The sequence below is a fragment of the Lactuca serriola genome, chromosome 5, assembly GCF_051521515.1.
Source record: "Lactuca serriola cultivar US96UC23 chromosome 5, Lser_US96UC23_V15, whole genome shotgun sequence".
Lineage (NCBI taxonomy): Eukaryota > Viridiplantae > Streptophyta > Magnoliopsida > Asterales > Asteraceae > Lactuca > Lactuca serriola.
The window spans coordinates 192892849-192911379 of record NC_136412.1 but is presented as its reverse complement, the minus strand read 5'-3'; the positions used below and the strand labels follow the sequence as shown (position 1 = coordinate 192911379).

Genomic DNA, 18531 nt, shown 5'->3' with positions numbered 1-18531 from the left:
CCTACTGCTCACTGGCCTCCACTCGGAATCACTCAAAGGGTAAAGATCGGGGACTCGCGACCTGACTCGCCGAGTCCGAAGAACGACTCGCCGAGTCACATGCATGCAGATCCTAAAAACTCGATTCTGATCAAAATCACCGCATACAAATTATAGATCTGAGTCCATAAGGCTGATTTACCACGTAAAGTTTACAACTTTACGTGTACATACACATGAAAAAGGAGATAAAGGCTAAAAAGGCACTTAGAAGAGTAGATCTAGGGTTATCATGCAAAATGGCTCCATAAAGGTGATAGATCTACGATTTTGGGACTGAAACATGGCTAGATCCGAAGGCTAATAAATCTAATGTGATCTCTCTACTAAGAACAAGCTAAGAATGGCTAAAAGAGGCTAAATATGCTTGTTAAAGAGAAATCAATCATAGAAACAGTAGGAATTCGGCTAATACCTCAATGAACTCTGAAATGGGTGCAAGACCTTGGATCTTCTTCTTCTCCTTTGGATCTAGCCTCCTTCTTCTCTTCAAAACTTCAAGATTCACACAAGAAATGCTCAAATACTCAAGGAAACGATTAGGGTTTGCTAAATGATGCTCTGAGGGTGAAAGGGACGAGTTTGGGGCTCATAAGGTGGTTTAAATAGGGCGCAAACCCGGGGATTTAGGGTTTATACCGGGCAGGAAGACTCGCCGAGTCCCGAATATAGACTCGCCGAGTCGCCGACCAACACGTGCTCGAAATCTCGTCCCTACTCGATGATTCGGGCCATAGACTCGTCGAGTCCCTCTCAAAAACTTCTAAATAAATGCCACAGAATCAACGTACCAGGAATGGGGCGTTACATTTATTTTTAAAAATATAAAACAGTTTTTTAAAAATTTAATGTTACTTATTGTGTTGTTTAATTGTAATGCCCAGCGTGAATCAATGTATGACGAGAGGGTAAACGAAGATGTGAGATACAAGGAGTTTGAAGTTATGGTCTCCTCAGCAATTGAAGATCTTACAACTGATTCTGAGCTAAAAAAAACGTGGATTTGGTAATAGAAATATGATGATTAAAATGTGATATTACATTTTTTTTATTAAGTGTTATATTTTGACTAATATGTTGTAGGTTTTCTTCCCCATTGTTGATGGGAATTACTACCTCATATGTTTTAACCTTAAAAGTTTTTCACTTTTGATAATTGATCAAAGAAGATTGGTGGGGACAATTGAGTCGATGTATGGGAGCATACCCCGTGTGTTGGTAAGTATGAAAATAAGATCATTAGTATTAATATATGTTTATATGATTATGTAAATTGTTAGTACAATTTGAGTTACAGAATTAATGATTGTCTGTAATGTTTTGTTAGAAGCAAAAAAATTTCTGTCGTTTTCTAAATGATGTCTGTAAGAAGAGGGTGAAGACCCTGATGACAAGGAATGTGGTGGTGTTGAAAATGAAGTGTCAAGCATACAACCATTCAGATGATGGTGGAATCTATCTTATGCGACATATGGAGAGTTTTATGGGGGATCAAACATCAAAGTGGGATTGTGGGCTAGCTGTGGATTTAAAAACACAAGATATGTATTTACAGAAGTTAAGGTACAAGTATTTGGTGAGGTTGCTGTTGTCTGATCATAATATTTTGAAGTGTGAGTTTGAAAAGGAGTATGCAAAGTTTGTTAAAATGGATAAGGCGACAAGGAAGAGAATAGTTCAGGAGAATCTAAAAGTAGTCTTTGATGAAGCAATTAGTTAAAAGCTGATGGGGAAGCTGCTTGTTTTTTTGGGTCTGGCTTGTTGGTTAGTATTGTTTTGACAAACAATTTCATTTGGTCAGATGGTAGGTTTTTGTTTAGGGTTATTGTAGTATGGATCTGTTTTTGTTATGTGTCTAAAATTATTATGTTGGTTGTGGTTTGAACACTTATTACTACTAGTTATGTATGGATTATTATGTTGACTGTGTTGACTGTTTGATCAATGTGTCTGAAATGATTTAGTCTAAGGTAAAACTGCATTCGATTTTCAGCAATTAATTTTTTTTTAGAGTTTTTACTTTGATGGACATGTCGTGGAATGTGATATGAATGTTGTATAATCCAAAAATCTGTAAATTCAATAAAGTATATGTAATCCAAAGCTGTAAGTAGAACAACTAAATCATTATAAATTCGCAATTGGCAATATATGTACAATTTTTTGTTGACACTTATATGTAAATGTAATGTGTTATAGTTTTTTTGAAACCACGATGAACGTGTATATAGTACAGTACAAGATATGTACATTAAGTGATGAAATTGTCGTACTTGATAATGTATGTAGTATTATAAATGAATGACATTGTGAGGATGCTCTTTTATAGGGGTTTTGCATAATACGACATATTGTTATGTGTGCAACAAAACATTTGTTTGGAAAAACTCAATGTTTTTTTAAACTTTTGGAAACGACACATCATCTATTGAATGTTCTGTAATAGTAAGAATACTAATATCATTCAATCATGAATAAATTTGTACATAAAAACTTATTATAGACTAAGATAAAAATAACATATATAGAGAATTGCAAAACAATATAAACGACAAACAAAGTTCTTATTAGCATTCAAACATGTCTGTAATATGAATATGACAAATCTAAAACAAGCAGATGTGAATAAAAAAAATTAAGTTTAGAACATGAACGCACAATTAAAAAAAATAAAAAAAAAATGCTAAATAAAATTAATTCTTCTTCCCAGGACGTTCTTTGAAAATGTTGTTCTTCTCATCTTCTTTTCTTACAGGGCAATTTCGTCAATCATGATCGTTCCCATTGCGACAATAACTGCATCTGGAACCCTTTGATTTTTCTGTTGTCACCTCTCTCGAACTTTTCATTCTTTTTTTAGTACCACTTCCTTTGTTGCAGATTTCTCCAGAATTTTGAATATCCACACTAGTGGGAATGGTAACACCAAGTGTTTTTTCGAACTCTTTATTCTTGTTTCCTTTTTCATGAGTTGTGAAATTGGAAAGGAACTTTGCTTCAAGCTGCTTTATTTCATCCAAGTATTCTTTCAATTTGGTGTGATTATTGCTGAGAGAAGATACACAATTATCAACAGTATGAAATATATCAAGTGCAACTCTTTGGGTATTCTCGTCAGAATCAGCATAACGAAAACACTTTTTCAATAGTTATGTGGGGATGATGTCCTTCTGCCAGCGTCTTAGTAAATATTTGGAAGGAATCTCTGTGATGTTATATGTCTTCATTACGGTAAAAATGTGGCGACACAAAAACCCAAATTGCTCAAACTTCATACAAGGACATGTAAATGTGTGTGCAGACTTATTGTGTGTGACCTGTATTGAATGAAGTGAAGAATAGTTATTAAAAAAAATATATGAAACTTAAAAGAGTAAGAGTACAAGTTTCAATAGCAATTACCTTATAAGTAGACTCACGTATAGGTATATCCCATTGATCATCATTTTCAACTTCTGGATCAAGCTGAGAAGCATTTGCATTAGAAGGAATGTAATGAATAAATTCTTTGACAAGACACTCATCAACATCATCGAATGTGCTGATCGAAATTTGAGTACATGAAACCATAGACAAGTACATTTCATTTTGAACTTGACGAAAGACAGTGCGAGTGTAAAAGATAGAGGCATTCCTCTCGATCTCAAATGGTGTCCTCATTTTTGAATGTTTGTCGTTAGTTTTGAAGTCAAAAGATGACTGAGTGAATCTTTGCTTCTCCATAACAGCTTCAAATGAAATCATGAAATGGACAAGCGTAGAACCATAATGTGTGTTCTGGTGAAATGCTGAATTCTCACTTTCAGAACGAGATGTGGTTCGCATTAATCCTGGTAAAGGTACATGCTTGAAAAATGCAGGTATCCAGAAATGTCTCAATCCATGCATATCATCCAACCATTTATTATTGGTGAGCTTATATTCATTCAATAATGACTTCCACCCTACCACAAAGTCATCAACTTCAAGCCTAGAATTCCATATCAAGAAGTTGAACTTTTTAGGAAACTCTGGATTGTTGACAATGTTCAAAGAAACCTGTGAATTTGTAAATGTAATATATGTAATCAAATATAAAAACAAAAACATTCTGATTTGAATACACCAATAAATTGATTGTTTTATTGGTAAAATTATATTACATAGAGAATAATAAATACCTTCAGTGGCAATTTAGATGTGATATGCCACATGCAAAGCCTATGAATCGATTGTGGGAAAACAGTTTCGATGGCTTTCTTCATTGCAGGGTCTTGGTCGGATAAAACCAACAAAGGTTGTTTGCCAAAAGCTTTAAGAAAAGATTTCAACAACCATATATAGGAATCAGTGTCTTCTCTGCTCAACAAGCCAGCACCAAAAGTGACACACCTCTTGTGATTATCAATTCCAGTAAATGGGACAAAAACCATATGGTACCTGTAAAAGTATTTGAATTAATATGTATATTATTAATAAGTAGAAGTATAATAAACTACAATCATTTACAACCTGTTAGTTCGGAAAGTAGCATCGAAAGAAACTACATCACCAAACTCTTTATAATTTATCTTGGATGTTTCATCTGCCCAAAAAAGAGCATTCAACTGCTTATTCTCAACTCGATACTCAAAAGAAAAATTCTTAACATTTTCTTTTCTGTTATTCAGCTTGTCCACTAGCATCTGAGCATCACTACCACCTATAAAGCAATTGATATCCCTCCTGTAATTTTTGAAGTCGTCAATTAGACCGCCTACAAAATTGTATCCACCAAGAATACTTGTATACATCCAGTGAGCTATGGTTGCACCAATATTCTGAGTAGACATTGTAAGAATGAAAGATTTTTGAGTGTCATCCAGCTGCCTATGATGACGTGAAAACAACATATGGTCCCTTGGTATAAGTGGATGATTGTGTTTTTCTTCAAATTCATATAACAACCAGTTTGTAGTTCCAAGAAAAATTTTAAAACGTATACGTGCCTTGCATCCGGTCCTACTAGTGTCAACCCTTCTCTTAATTTTACTTGTTTTTGGGTCCAAAGTATCAACAAGAGATGTATTTGGAAAACCTTCCTTGTTACATAGCAGATATTTCATGTAGACCATACCACGCTTTTTTTTGTTTGTTGACTTTCTAACATCAAAACTTGTTGCACATGCATATCTTCTGTACATGTCTTCAATTGCATCATCAGATGGGTATTTATGGTTTATTATTGGCTTGAGATCATTAGGGACATAAGGAATCCAATACGATTTACCAGCTATTACCAAGTATTGATCAATGTCTGTAACATCTAATAACCATGACAAGTTAATAACATAATACAAATAACAAATCAACAAATCAAATAAACTTAAATAGATAGTATATGATACTGATTGTAATTTTTTTGATAGTATTCTAACAATATACAAAATTGTGTAATGTAATCGACACATTTTTTAAACAAACTTAAAGAAAACAAAAAAAACAAACATACCAGGAACTTGAATGGATTGATCAATATTTTCAACTTGTGGGAAATCTCGTAGATTGTGTTCAGCCATGATGTCGACTTTCCCAAATGCGGTATTATCATCATCAGTCGAATAATAATCATCATCACTAGACATAAAATCATCCTCGACTGATGCAGTTTGATGGTAATTGATTTCGTCCTCTTCATTGATCGCGTTTATATCATCAAACTCGTTGAAGTATGACAAATCCATTAATTGAATCTTACGGAAACCTTTCAGACCGACTAAACTTGAATATCCGATTCGGGTGGCTAATATTGAGGACTGACACACACGATTGACGATTGAAGAATCCATAAATGTTTGATAGATATAATATAAAACATTCCTTAATTATAGGAGTTTGATTGATATACTCTTTAAAGCTGATTAAACAATCAAACCTTACCTTTATTAATGTAAAATATTATAATTTTTATATTTAATTAATTAAATAAATTAATTGGCTGAGATTTGTCCTCGTGTTCTCACTTTAAAAATGGTTCTCATTTGAACTTTTATATATATATATATATATATATATATATATATATATATATATATATATATATATATATATATATATAATAAAGAGTTCCACTCATACCCACATGGATGGATGACCTCTTTCCTTCGGCCAGTACAAAGAGTAAGAACGAAGTTTTAAAAAAAATGTTGGGAAATATTCAAAAAAGTCCCGAACTTTTGGGAAAAGTTACACTTTTGTCCCAACATTTTTTTTGAACAAAAAAACCCAGGAAACCGGGTAAATTGAACATTTCGGCCCTATTTTACCGGTGACCTTCATTTAGCCGGTTAAATTGGCTTATGTGGCAAGGACTTGCTGGGTGGTTGGTGAGTTATTTAATGGCCTTGTATTAAACTCTAAATATAGTGGAAAACTTCATCCGTGCCCTAGCAGACAACGATTGAAGCAGGAGAAGTGGAGGCAGGAGCAGTGGAGGACCAAGACAAATCTCTTCTTCGTCTTCTTCATCTTCAATGAATCGTCTCAGAAAGAGGTGCTACTGTGGTGATCCTGTGGGAAGATGGACTTCATGGACTCCATTAAACCCAGGAAGAAGGTTTATAGGATGCCCAAATTACCAGAATGGACTCAAAGATTGCAAGTACTTTCGTTGGGTGGATCCTCCTCTACCAAGCCAGTGGTATGCAGATCTGTTATTAGTATTACACAACAATGTCAATTTGGAGAACCATCGAATATTTGGGGAGTTTGGTCAAGAACAACCAGCTAAGAACTTTTTTGGAGACGGTGTGGAACAAACAATGGCACAACAACCAATTGCACAACAAGCAGTGGACGGAGGAAGATGAAAATCATTGCTTTATGTCTCTGTGGTTTCTTTTGTGTTTTTGTTGGTTATGTTGATGGATTGGTAGGATAGAAAGTTGTTTTAATGTATTTTGGTTGTGTTTGTTTTGGTTATGACTAAGGGTTGTTAGTTTACTATGAATGTAGTATCTTGTTACTCATATGATTATGAATGAAGTATCTAGTTTATGTATGAACTTTAAATGTGTTGATTGTAATCAATGAATGGAATCAAAGTATGACTGTAATAAGTTAATAATGGACTTACTAGACAAACGGATCAATACATAATGGAGTCAATCATGCATGACCGGAATCATGCATAACTAGATATGGCTTTCAACCTTGACAGGTATGGCTTTCAAGAATGGATGGCCACATTCATGGGAAGATTTCAAAGGTTTAGTGTCTGAAATGACAATTTTACCCTTACATCAATTTTAACATAAGAGGATTATGGAGGCAATTAAAAGAAATGGAAAATAAAATAGAACATGTAGTAATATTAACCAAAGCCAGAACAAGTTTAACATAAGAGGACTAGAATCATGCATGACCGGAATCATGCATAACTAGTATCCATATAAGCAAACATTGTAAGCACAGTAATGTATGCATGACTGGAATCTATAAAACAAGGAATCAATATAACCAAAGGGAACATAAACATTGTTAATCATAGAACATGTAGTAATATTAACCAAAGCCAAACAATTTGTATGGCAAGTTGTGTAAATGCCCAAAAACATGATCAAGGGGCCTAAAGCCTATAGTTTATATGGATATAAACAAAAGGGGCTATCAACAAAAGGGGCTATCAACATTTGCCCAAGCCCAAAAGTTTTATACATGTTCTTAACAAAAGTAGGGATTAGAAACACCCTAATCTAGACTAAGGGGTTGGATGAACTCATCCCCTTTCCATTCTTGAAAGCTACCACCTTTTGCAACTGGATCTCTGTTATCCTTTCCAAAGGCTTCCTCCTCCTGACTTGATTCACTTTGCTCCTCTTTGTAGTCCTCCTTCTGACTTGATTCAATTGTTGTGTGATAGGTATTTCTCTCTCTCCATCCATCCTTTCCTCATTCATCATTACCTCACCCATCCCTGGCTCATCTATGCCATCCTCCCTATTCATCCTTTCCTCATCTCTAAGTACTTGATTTGTAGGGAGTTCTTCAACTGTTATTTGGCTAGCAATTCCAACATCCTGTAACAAGCTGTGACATCCCCAAAAATCACGGCCAGAAAAGACCGATTTCATTTATGCTTTTTAAAATAATTTTAGAGTAAATCCTTTTGATTTAAAAGTGTTGCGGAATTTGTTCCCAAAACAAAACATGATAAAATAATATTTATCAAAGCATTTCATCAAGAGATGCATTTTCATTATATAGTCAAAACTCGGGATGTCATGTTCCGATACAGACCATAAAGCATAAACGATAACATTACAAGTCATTCAGCAAATATATACATATACAGACTTGTAAACAAAACAACTCGATGATCCATCCATCTTACGCCCTTGCGCCACTTCCTGTAATACAAATAAAACTGAGTGGGTCAGGCTTGGGAGCCTGGTGAGCATATAGGGTTTTCAACCCACAATAAATAAATTATATTTAATTTCACCAACCAATCACTATCCCGATTACCCATTCCCGTTATCCTCACTTTACGTCCCTAAAATAACATCTATCTCAAGGGACCTAATCTAGGATTTTCATCGGGACGGACATTACTGCTAAGGGGTTTCCTCAACAATAGATATCCTAAAGGCAACCATGAGGGGGATAGAGTACACCGGTAACCACATCGTTCACAACACCTACAGGTTATGAACCTGCTAGCGTTCCACTGGACTGTCTAGAAAGAGTCTGTGGTCGTTATCCATACTCCGCTGAATAACTAGATCAACAACAACAACAACATCGAGGCCTCTCATCTGTTTATTACACACCAACTATCTACCCATGTTCTACCCAACATATTAGTAGATACAAATATATATTTTTTCATACATAGTTTAAAACCTATATATCATTTTCATTCAATACATATTCCACATAACAGATGAGGCATACCCACATAACACGTATTTCATAGAAAGTAAATCAGATCTATGAAATAGAAGAGAATGAATATACATTCACACTTATAACAACAAAATTATACACATAAACAACAATATACTTAATACACTCAAACCATACTTGTATTATTATCGTGTTTATGAAAGGTAGTATACACTCACTTGATCAGAAGACGATCAGACAACACTACGGCTTGCAGAAGTAGTAATCCTCAGCAGATCTGGAATATCTCTACAAAAATCGAACTTCTCGCGGGCAAAGCTTCGGCTCGGGAACCGCACTTCTCGGGATCTCGGGACTTGCTTCGGGGCTTGAGAATAATACCGGGGCTTCGGGGTATTTCTGGCACGCAAATCGATGCAAAACGGGAGAGAGAAGAGAGAAAAATAGCAAAGAACTCGGTTGCCCTCGCATCCTATTTATAGGAGGTTGGAGCCTTGGAGTACGCGGGGCGTACTCGTCCGAAATCGTCATGGCGTTCGTCATCCGAAGAACTCGAGTGCGAAGGTCGTCATGCTTCGCTGTACGCGGGGCGTACAGCAGTACGCTGGGCGTACTTCGGATATGCCCGGTGACTCCCCTTCGGATAATACCGGGTTTAATAATTAAATTTAATTATTAATTATTTAATAAACTTCGAAAATTCATATCTTCTTCATACGAACTCCGTTTTTGACGTTCTTTATATCCACGCGTAGGTGAGACTACGCTCTACAACTTTCGTTTAGACTCTGTCGGCTAATTCTGAATTTATTTTTATTATTTATTTTTAATAGGCCAGGACAGAAAACTTTGTTATAAATTCATAACTTCTTCGTTTGACGTCCGTTCTCGCCTAACTTTTCATCGCTTCGATACCAACAATGAGACCTTCGATCCTCGTTTAGATTGCTTCCGCTAAAAACCGCTCGATCTCAAATCGAGTATTTCAGGCTGCATACCGCTAAGTCGAAACTTCAGAAAATCATAACTTCCTTATACTAAGTCAGATTTGGGCGTTCTATATATATTCGGAAACCTCGTTTCAACTACTACAACATTATCCAAAGATATCAAGTTTATTTTACACTTAAATTTTGATGCTTATTTTTATTCTTAATTAATCCAACCACATAATTAAGCAATTAAGCACAAAACACATAATACTCAAATAATACACTTCTATTATTTCAAAACGGGTTACAAAGGTTAACCTAGACTATTATATCAACATTAATGACAGGCCCAGAAACATAGGCGTTACACAAGCATAACAAAAAGACCAGTTAGCAAGATTTAACATCACAAAATGAATAATGAGAAAGAAAGCATACTTGTGACATAGCAACATCCACATCTTCAATTTGTTGTACTTCTGCTTCACTTAATCCAAGACCTTCAATTTGTTGTAATTCTGCTTCACTAAGTCCAAGACAGTCCATGATCTCTTCTGTAGTGTATAAAGATTTCCTTAGGTTGTCAATTGTTAAGCTTATATGATTGTGAAAATCTGGACTTGCATCATTTTCACTCTCAACATTTGGAATGACAACAACTTCAGGCTCACATTTAGGAAACTCAGAAGTACCCTCCCTATATTCTGTTTGGACTCCTTCACTAGATCCCCTACCATCACCTCTATTGCCTCTTCCACTAGATCCCCTACCACCACCTCTACTCCTTCCTCCACCAACCCTTCCACCAGCCCTTCCACCACCTCTAGATCCTATTTTAGCTCCTGACCAATTAACCAAATCAGGTTCCAACCTAGGCCTACCCATTTTTTTCTTTAGTTGAGGTTCTGGAACCACTGTAGGATTCTTGCATGATGTTTTATTGTGTCCCCTTTGTAGACAATTTTTACACTGGACAGTTCTACCCTTGCTTGACACTTGAGAGTACTTGTCTTGATTTTCTGAAACATGTCTTCTTCTTTTAACACTAGGCCTTCCTGGCATCCTCCTTTCAATGGGTGGAAAGGGCTTAGTGTAACTTGTTTCTTCCCATAAGATACTTCCATTAATTGGGTGTATATTCTGATCATAAGTTGCCTTGTAATTATTCTTGCTGAACCAACTACTTATAAAGTTAACTGGATCTTGATTGGTGTACAATATTGCCACTTGTGCATGCACACAAGGTATTCCTGAAAGTTCCCATAATCTACAAGCACATATTTTTTCCTTCAAGTTAACTCCATAGTTCTGAAACCCATTCCTTACTTCATATTCATTCACTCCACTTGGAACTGCATGCCAACTTCTGCAAACATATAAGATAGAACATTAGATGCAAACACATAAGATAGAACATGTAAAAACAAAACAATTGAGAATACTTACTTAATGTCTTCTCCAAATTCTTCCATCTTTGTTACCGCGGAAGGACAAACTTCACCAACCCAGTTTTCAGCTTCTTGTTTCATATTGAAAGCCCTTTTCCATCATGTAAAGCCTAATCTCTTCAAGCATAGTCAGCAAAGGTTTCTTTCTTGCGTCTACAATGATTACATTGAAACACTCAGCAATCCCATTCTCTACAGCCTCGCAAGCCAAGCCAGTAGAGAAATAATCCCTGCACCATGAAGTTGGTTCCCTTGCCATGAGATGATCATAAGCAGCAGAACTTATTGCCCTAATCCTTTCCATATTAAACTTTAAATCTCCTTCTGTGGTAGATTTTGCAGCTGCCCAAAACATGTTTCTGAACTACACTCCACTATAAACTTTTCTGAAATTGGCATAGATATGCCTTGCACATTGCATGTGCTCAACATATGGTATAATATCCTTACTAGCTTCAACAAGACCCTATAACATGAAAAAAAAAAGTTAATTAGCAACACCATACACTATTGTAAATAATGAAAAATAAAGAGATAGTTACTTTACCATGTGTTGGTCACTGATTACACACACACCCTTTCCACCCTGCAATCCAAGATCATCATTAACCAAATCCAGGAACCATTTCCAGTTGTTCTTGTTCTCTACATCAACAACTGCCCAAGCTATAGGATACACCTGATTATTGGCATCCCTACCTATTGCAGTTAACAATTCACCCTTACACTGTCCCTTTAAAAAAGAACCATCCAATCCTATTACCTTACGACATGCCCTTTTCCACCCCTCTTTTATTGCTTTAAAGAAAATGTAGAATCTATGAAATGTTGTGGTATTATCAGGGTTTACAGTAACTGTAATCCTAACTGTGCTGTCTGGATTGGACCTTAGTAGCTCGTGCCCATAATCCCAAACTCTTGCGTAGTGGTCACTCAATTTCCCATGAATTATTGACAGTGCCATCATCCTTGATCTATAACACTTTGACCATGAAATTTTGCAATGAAATTTACTTTGTATAATTACCTGCATCTCTTTCCATTTTAAATTAGGTTTCCTAATCAACTCCTTCACAAATTTCCTAGCTAACCAGGTAGGATCCATAAGCCTTGAATTGCTAAAATTCCTAACACATTTATGAATGTCTATCATCTTTTTTACTTGGAAAGACCTTTCAGTAGTCATCCAAGAAGCCCTAACCACAAATGGACACTTCTCAGGATCACTTCCACATATTGCCACTAGTCTAACACTATCACATTTTTTTAAACGGATTTGAAAACCCTTACTAACAGCATAGCTGGTCAAACACAATTTCAGTTCATGTGGGGATTCATACCTTTCACCAAGCATTGGTCTCATTTTGTTCCATTTCACCTTTGGATTGTGGGTGGAATACTCAAATTCCTCATCACTACCTTCCTCGTTACTATCTTCCAGATAATCTTCATCTGATTCTTCTTTAGTGATTCCAGTTTGAGCATTATTTCTAGTTTGAGCATCATTTTCAGTTTGAGCATCATCTACTACCTCGTAATCGTCTTCTTCACATAGAATATTGAGAAATTCGTCTTTGCATCTGGAAGCTTGTTTCTTTTTGAAGTACGCATCCAGCTCCACATCTATTGTATCAAAATCATGGATGTCATCCATGATTTCAACTGCACGGGGGTAAAAAACCCTAGTTTACTGAGGGGAGGGAGAAAGTGAAATCAGAGAGGTAAGTTGTACTGTGTATGTATGTGTGTAAATGAGATCGATTAAACCCACGTAAACAAGTCCTTGCCACATAAGCCAATTTAACCGGCTAAATGAAGGTCACCGGTAAAATAGGGCCGAAATGTTCAATTTACCCGGTTTCCTGGATTTTTTTGTTCAAAAAAAAATGTTGGGACAAAAGTGTAACTTTTCCCAAAAGTTTGGGACTTTTTTGAAGATTTCCCAAAAATGTTTAATAAAGTTTATTCGACGTCAAAACATAATAAACTTATTAATTTATATCGTATGTGTTTGTGTTGAGCTTGGTTTAAAGGGTATATTTGTCAATTTCTTTCATGGTGAAATAAGGAGTTTTTGATAAATAAGGGTTAAGTGATTAATCAAAAAATGACTTATTGGAGGTTCCAAATAGCTTTAAGTTGTTTTTTTAAAACTTTTTACCCAAGCAGTCTTTTTAGGCTATACAGATGTGGAACCAGTAATACATCAAAAAAAACTTCTTTTAAGCTTTACGAAACACCCTCTAACACTGTGGCGGCCATTATTAGTTTAATTATGTGGTTAATAGCAGCTACACCGCCTCAAGTTCTCCTTCCTTTACCTCATTCTTCTCTCATCACAACGTGTGTGTATATATATATATATATATATATATATATATATATATATATATATATATATATATATATATATGAGGTGGTAAAAATTGACACGACACAAAACCCGACACGAACCCGACACGAAATAAACGGGTTTGGGTAAGATTCAACCCGTTTAAATAAACGGGTTGACACGACACGACACGAAAATTAAATGGATAAGGTTAGGGTTGAAAATTTCAACTCGAATATGACTCGAAAATGACCCGTTTATTTATATGCAAGTATTTTGAATTATTTAAATAAACTAGAGAGATACAAAATCAAAACCATAAGTAAAAGAAAGCCTTCAAATTAAATTGTTTTGTAATGTTGAAATGACTTAGCCATCTAGATAAAGACTTCATTTCAGTTTTTCATTTTCTCCAAACTACCCAATCTCTTTCACCACTCCCGCATTCTCATGACCTTTGTCATCCGTCTCCCTAACTCCCACTCTATTAATTTTGTCATCTGAACTTGCTATGACTTCAACTATTCTGCCTCCAAAGTATTAACTTTTCTTTTCTTCCTACCTAACTCCTACTCTTTCAACATGCTCAATCTTTTAACCTCACATGACACGACATATTTCGAGCTATAGCCCTAACCCGAAACCCGACACGAACTCGACACGAAAATAAACGGGTTGACACGACACGACACGTTAATTAAATGGGTCGGGTTAGGGTCAAACACTTTCAACCCGTTTAGTGTTTCGACACGACACGAACCCGACACGACACGACACGATTGCCACCTCTATATATACTAGTCGTTTACCCGCGCAATGCGAAAGGTTGCAATAACTTTGTTTCAGCAATTAGTTTCATTTCGGTGAATAGTTTCTAAACGAAAGTTAAAAACTTCAATAAATAGATTTATTACGACGATTTGTTTCATTGCGGAAACATGTAAAAATCCATAAATGATACAATGAAATAGACGATGATTGTACATTGTTAGGTTAAAAATAAATGTTTATTTTTATCTTTCATAAAAAATAAAGGTACGATTTTTTGTTTCAAACTCTTTTGTATGTTGTTTTAGTTTAACATATAAGTTGCATTATTATTTTGTATTAAAAATAAAATTATATTATTGTTTTGGATAAAAGCATGTAGGTAGTTTCTTATTAAAAATCAAAATATGTCAATATTTTTGAGTTTTTTTTTTAAAAAAAAAATAGGGCAAATTACACATCTAATCCTTTTATAGGATTTTTTATATTATCTACATTTTTCTATTTTCTTTGTGGTACACATATTAAGTTATAATATGGAGCCTTTGTATTTAATAATTTATTGATTATTAATCAATATTGTAGTATTAAAATATTTGGTTTCCGGTCAATTTAAATCATACATGTTTGATTTTTATTGTCAAGAATTATTAATCATTCAGTTTGTTTTTATTTAAGACTTACTTTCTTGTTTGTCAAATATTTTCAAATATAAAAATATTGATAAAAAACATGTAAAATGCATAGTTTTATTTTCTTCATATTGAAATTATTTTTGATAATTCTAATTTTCAGATTTGATATAAATGACGTGTATATATGTATAATAATGCTTATTAGCATTTTATTTAGAAAGTAAAAGTTTTAAATTTCAAAAAAAAAAAAAAAAACAATGAATAACTTTGTCTCGGTCATTTTCACTTTTATATTAATAATTTATATTAACTAGTAAAGAACCCGTGGCTACGCCGCTTTTGGGGTAATATGGAAAAAATCGGTCAACTTTAAAAGATATGTGCTGAAATTGTAAATCACCATAAATAGGAGACAAAGCCGACAACCCCTAAAATTAGATGTCAAAAGTGCACAACGAAAAGAAGGGACATTGGTGGAGAAAATTAAAAAAATGTCGTGACAATAATGTTGAAGTTGTCAAAGTTGGGAAAATATGGTGCAAAATTTTAAAGGAGGTTTTTTGTGTTTTTTATATCAAAATGTAAAAGTTTTGACTATAAAGACAAAAAGTGTCAAATTTATTAAAGATTTGAGGCAAAAACACCAAAATATAAAACCTTTGACTATAAGGACTAAAAGTGTCAAAGTCATTAAAGATTTGTGGCAAAAACCTTAAGGAAGAAAAACTTAATTACAAGACGAAAATGTAAAGATTTTAATTTTAGGGACTACAAGTGTCAAATTCAGCAAACTTTTGTGGCAAAAACCTAAAGCCTAAAAAAGTATTATTCCTAAGCTCCTTTGGATTTAATATATATATATATATATATATATATATATATATATATATATATATATATATATATATATATATATATATATATATATATATATATAATAACTAACTTGTAGGACTGTTCATTATTTGGATAAAACTGAATTGTCCAATTAGACAAATTGGATTCGACTATTTAGTTTAGATATTCAGATTTTTGGATTGGTTTTCAACAAAACTGATTTACTATTTTGAATTTGGGATTAGTTTTGGTTTATAAAATATGAACCGAATAATCCAGAAAAACCGAATAACAATTTATTATTTATTTATTTTTAGTTTAACTATAACTATTTATTAATTTTATAATTTATTTTTTCAAATAAGTTCAAAAAGTTTCATCTAATAAAAAAAATTAATATGCATTTTTTCTTAAAAGTTTTTATCTATTGAATATTAAACTATAATATACATTCTTAGTAGTTTATAAATTTTAAATCACAACTAAATATTTTTTTGCTTATTCTATAAAAATTGGATAATATTATAATTATATGTCATTATAAAATGTTTTTGTTTTTAAAACCAAATTATAAAAACTGATTCAACCGAATTGTAATTGGATCGGATCGGATCGGATTTGAATTTAGTTTGGATTATTTGGATCCATATTTTGAAAACTAAAATCAATTTGGATATACTTAATCGGATTGGATCGAACCGATCCATCCAAACGAACAACCCTACTAACTTGTATTTTTGTGTATTTTGTATAATAGAGATAAATATTATAATCAATATTATTTGCCATAGGGTCCAAAAAGTTTTCGACTTGCATGGAAGGTCCAAAATCAAATACTTTCCGTGGTTTTAGTCCTAAAATTAAGAAATTTCTGTGTTTTTGGTCCTAGGGAAACTTGAAAAGACGATTTTACCCTTCTAATTTCCTTTTTGTATTTTTTGTATTTTTATTTTAATCTTTTATCAATTAAAAATAGAAAAGAAAAGAATGGCCCACTTTTTTTTTTCTCTCTCTCTCTCTCTCTAATGACCAAGAAGCCCACGACTCAGACTCTTCCTCTCCCTTCGTATACTCCTCCCTAAACCCAATGACACCACCATGATCCTCTAAACCCATGGTCATCGACACCATTGTCAGCCATCGCTACAGCCACATTTGGTTCGCAATTTGTCCCGATTAGCCCTCGAATGCCATAACTCCCCAGAATCGATTCAATCTACGATTGTGGGTGTTGGTGTTATTCCATTTTTCTGATTTGAATGTGGCGGCGATCTTTAACCCAGATAAACCTATTCATCTCATGCTCAAATTGATTCAATCTATGAATGCAGTATGGATATACCATATTCTGAATTCTTTCATCTGATTAATCCAGATGGGTGTCTTGGTCAAGAAGAAGATAAGAGAGACATGGAAACCTTATCCTTCAATTATAGGTTCAAGGTCCAACTAAACCCAGATGAATCGATTTGAATCGATTCAACATGAGCCTTGTAAATTCAAGGCTTGACTTCCATGGATATTGCAAATCTAGGGGTTGTAAAACTAAGATTCAGACCTGCAAATTGATTGTAGAGTGTTTGTGTGTGTGTGTGTATCTATGGATATTGAAAATATTGGTTTCCAACGAAGCACACACACATACAAATTTTTTGTTCTGAATTTTTTCTTGAGTTGCAGGTTTTGTATGAGAGAGAGAAAGAGATGGACAAAGAGAAGGTCAACTTAACTCTCTTCCAGAATTGGTATTCCACTAACCCTCTTGATGATTCCTTACAACGGGTATCATATTGTTTTGCGATAGGGCTACAATCAAGACTCACTAATCTTCACTGATAAGAATACTAGCATCAACAAAACTCATCTGGAGAGGATACAAGTCTGAACATCGGTGTGGATGAATGAAGGTTAGCAAGAAATCAACCAACACCGTTTTCGATACCCCAAATCAGAACCAATAGCATCACTGCTTCTTTTTGCTCCATTTAATCAATCTAAATTCTATAAAATCTCGTATTCTCCAATAGACATACCTGCAGCCATGTTTGTTCTGGATTGTGCATAAAACCCCCAAATTAGATGTTGGAATTGCTAGGGTGGACGGTGATAAGAAAGTCGTTGAACTTGTTCTACTTAGAGATGCATCTCTGATAAAGAGGTCATCAGATTTACAGATAGAGGAAGAAGAAGAAGTAGACAGAGGAAGAAGATGAACTTAGAGAGAGAGAGAGAGAGAGTTGGGGGGGGAGTAGTTGATTTTATTTTTTATTTTTTTCATAATTATTAAAGAGGGTGATAATTTATTTATTTTATTTTTTATGATTATTTAAATACTAAAACAAATTATAAAAATGTAAAATAGAAATAATAAGGGCAAAATAGTCAATTTAATCTTTTTAGGACTAAAATCACAGAAAATTTCTGATTTTGGACCATTAATGCAAGTCGAAAAGATTTTGAACCCCATCCAAAGTTTTTTACAAACCACAAGGACCAAATTTGCAGTTTTGTCATCCACGTTTAATCTCAATAATAAAAGTGGAATTGTAACCTTCAATTTTAAATTTTGAATCGCGTCTAGCATTTCCAATTTTCCACAATATATGGGACACGTTTTTTATTTGGTATAATAGATAAGGATTCATTAATTTCTCTTTTATTTTATGCATAATATA

General features: G+C 34.1%; 1 protein-coding gene across 1 annotated transcript; it reads right to left on the bottom strand.

The window, feature by feature from the left end:
* Nucleotides 1-2667: 2667 nt before the first annotated feature.
* LOC145050062 (protein FAR1-RELATED SEQUENCE 5-like) lies at nt 2668-5741 on the bottom strand. The gene is made up of 6 exons (XM_078998376.1): nt 5510-5741; nt 4531-5323; nt 4200-4458; nt 3442-4077; nt 3190-3356; nt 2668-3087 (listed from the first exon to the last, which is right to left on the bottom strand). The coding sequence occupies exons 1-6, from the start codon at nt 5739-5741 to the stop codon at nt 2805-2807; spliced, it is 2370 nt and encodes a 789-aa protein (XP_078854502.1). The 3' UTR covers nt 2668-2804.
* Between the last annotated feature and the right edge of the window lie 12790 nt (nt 5742-18531).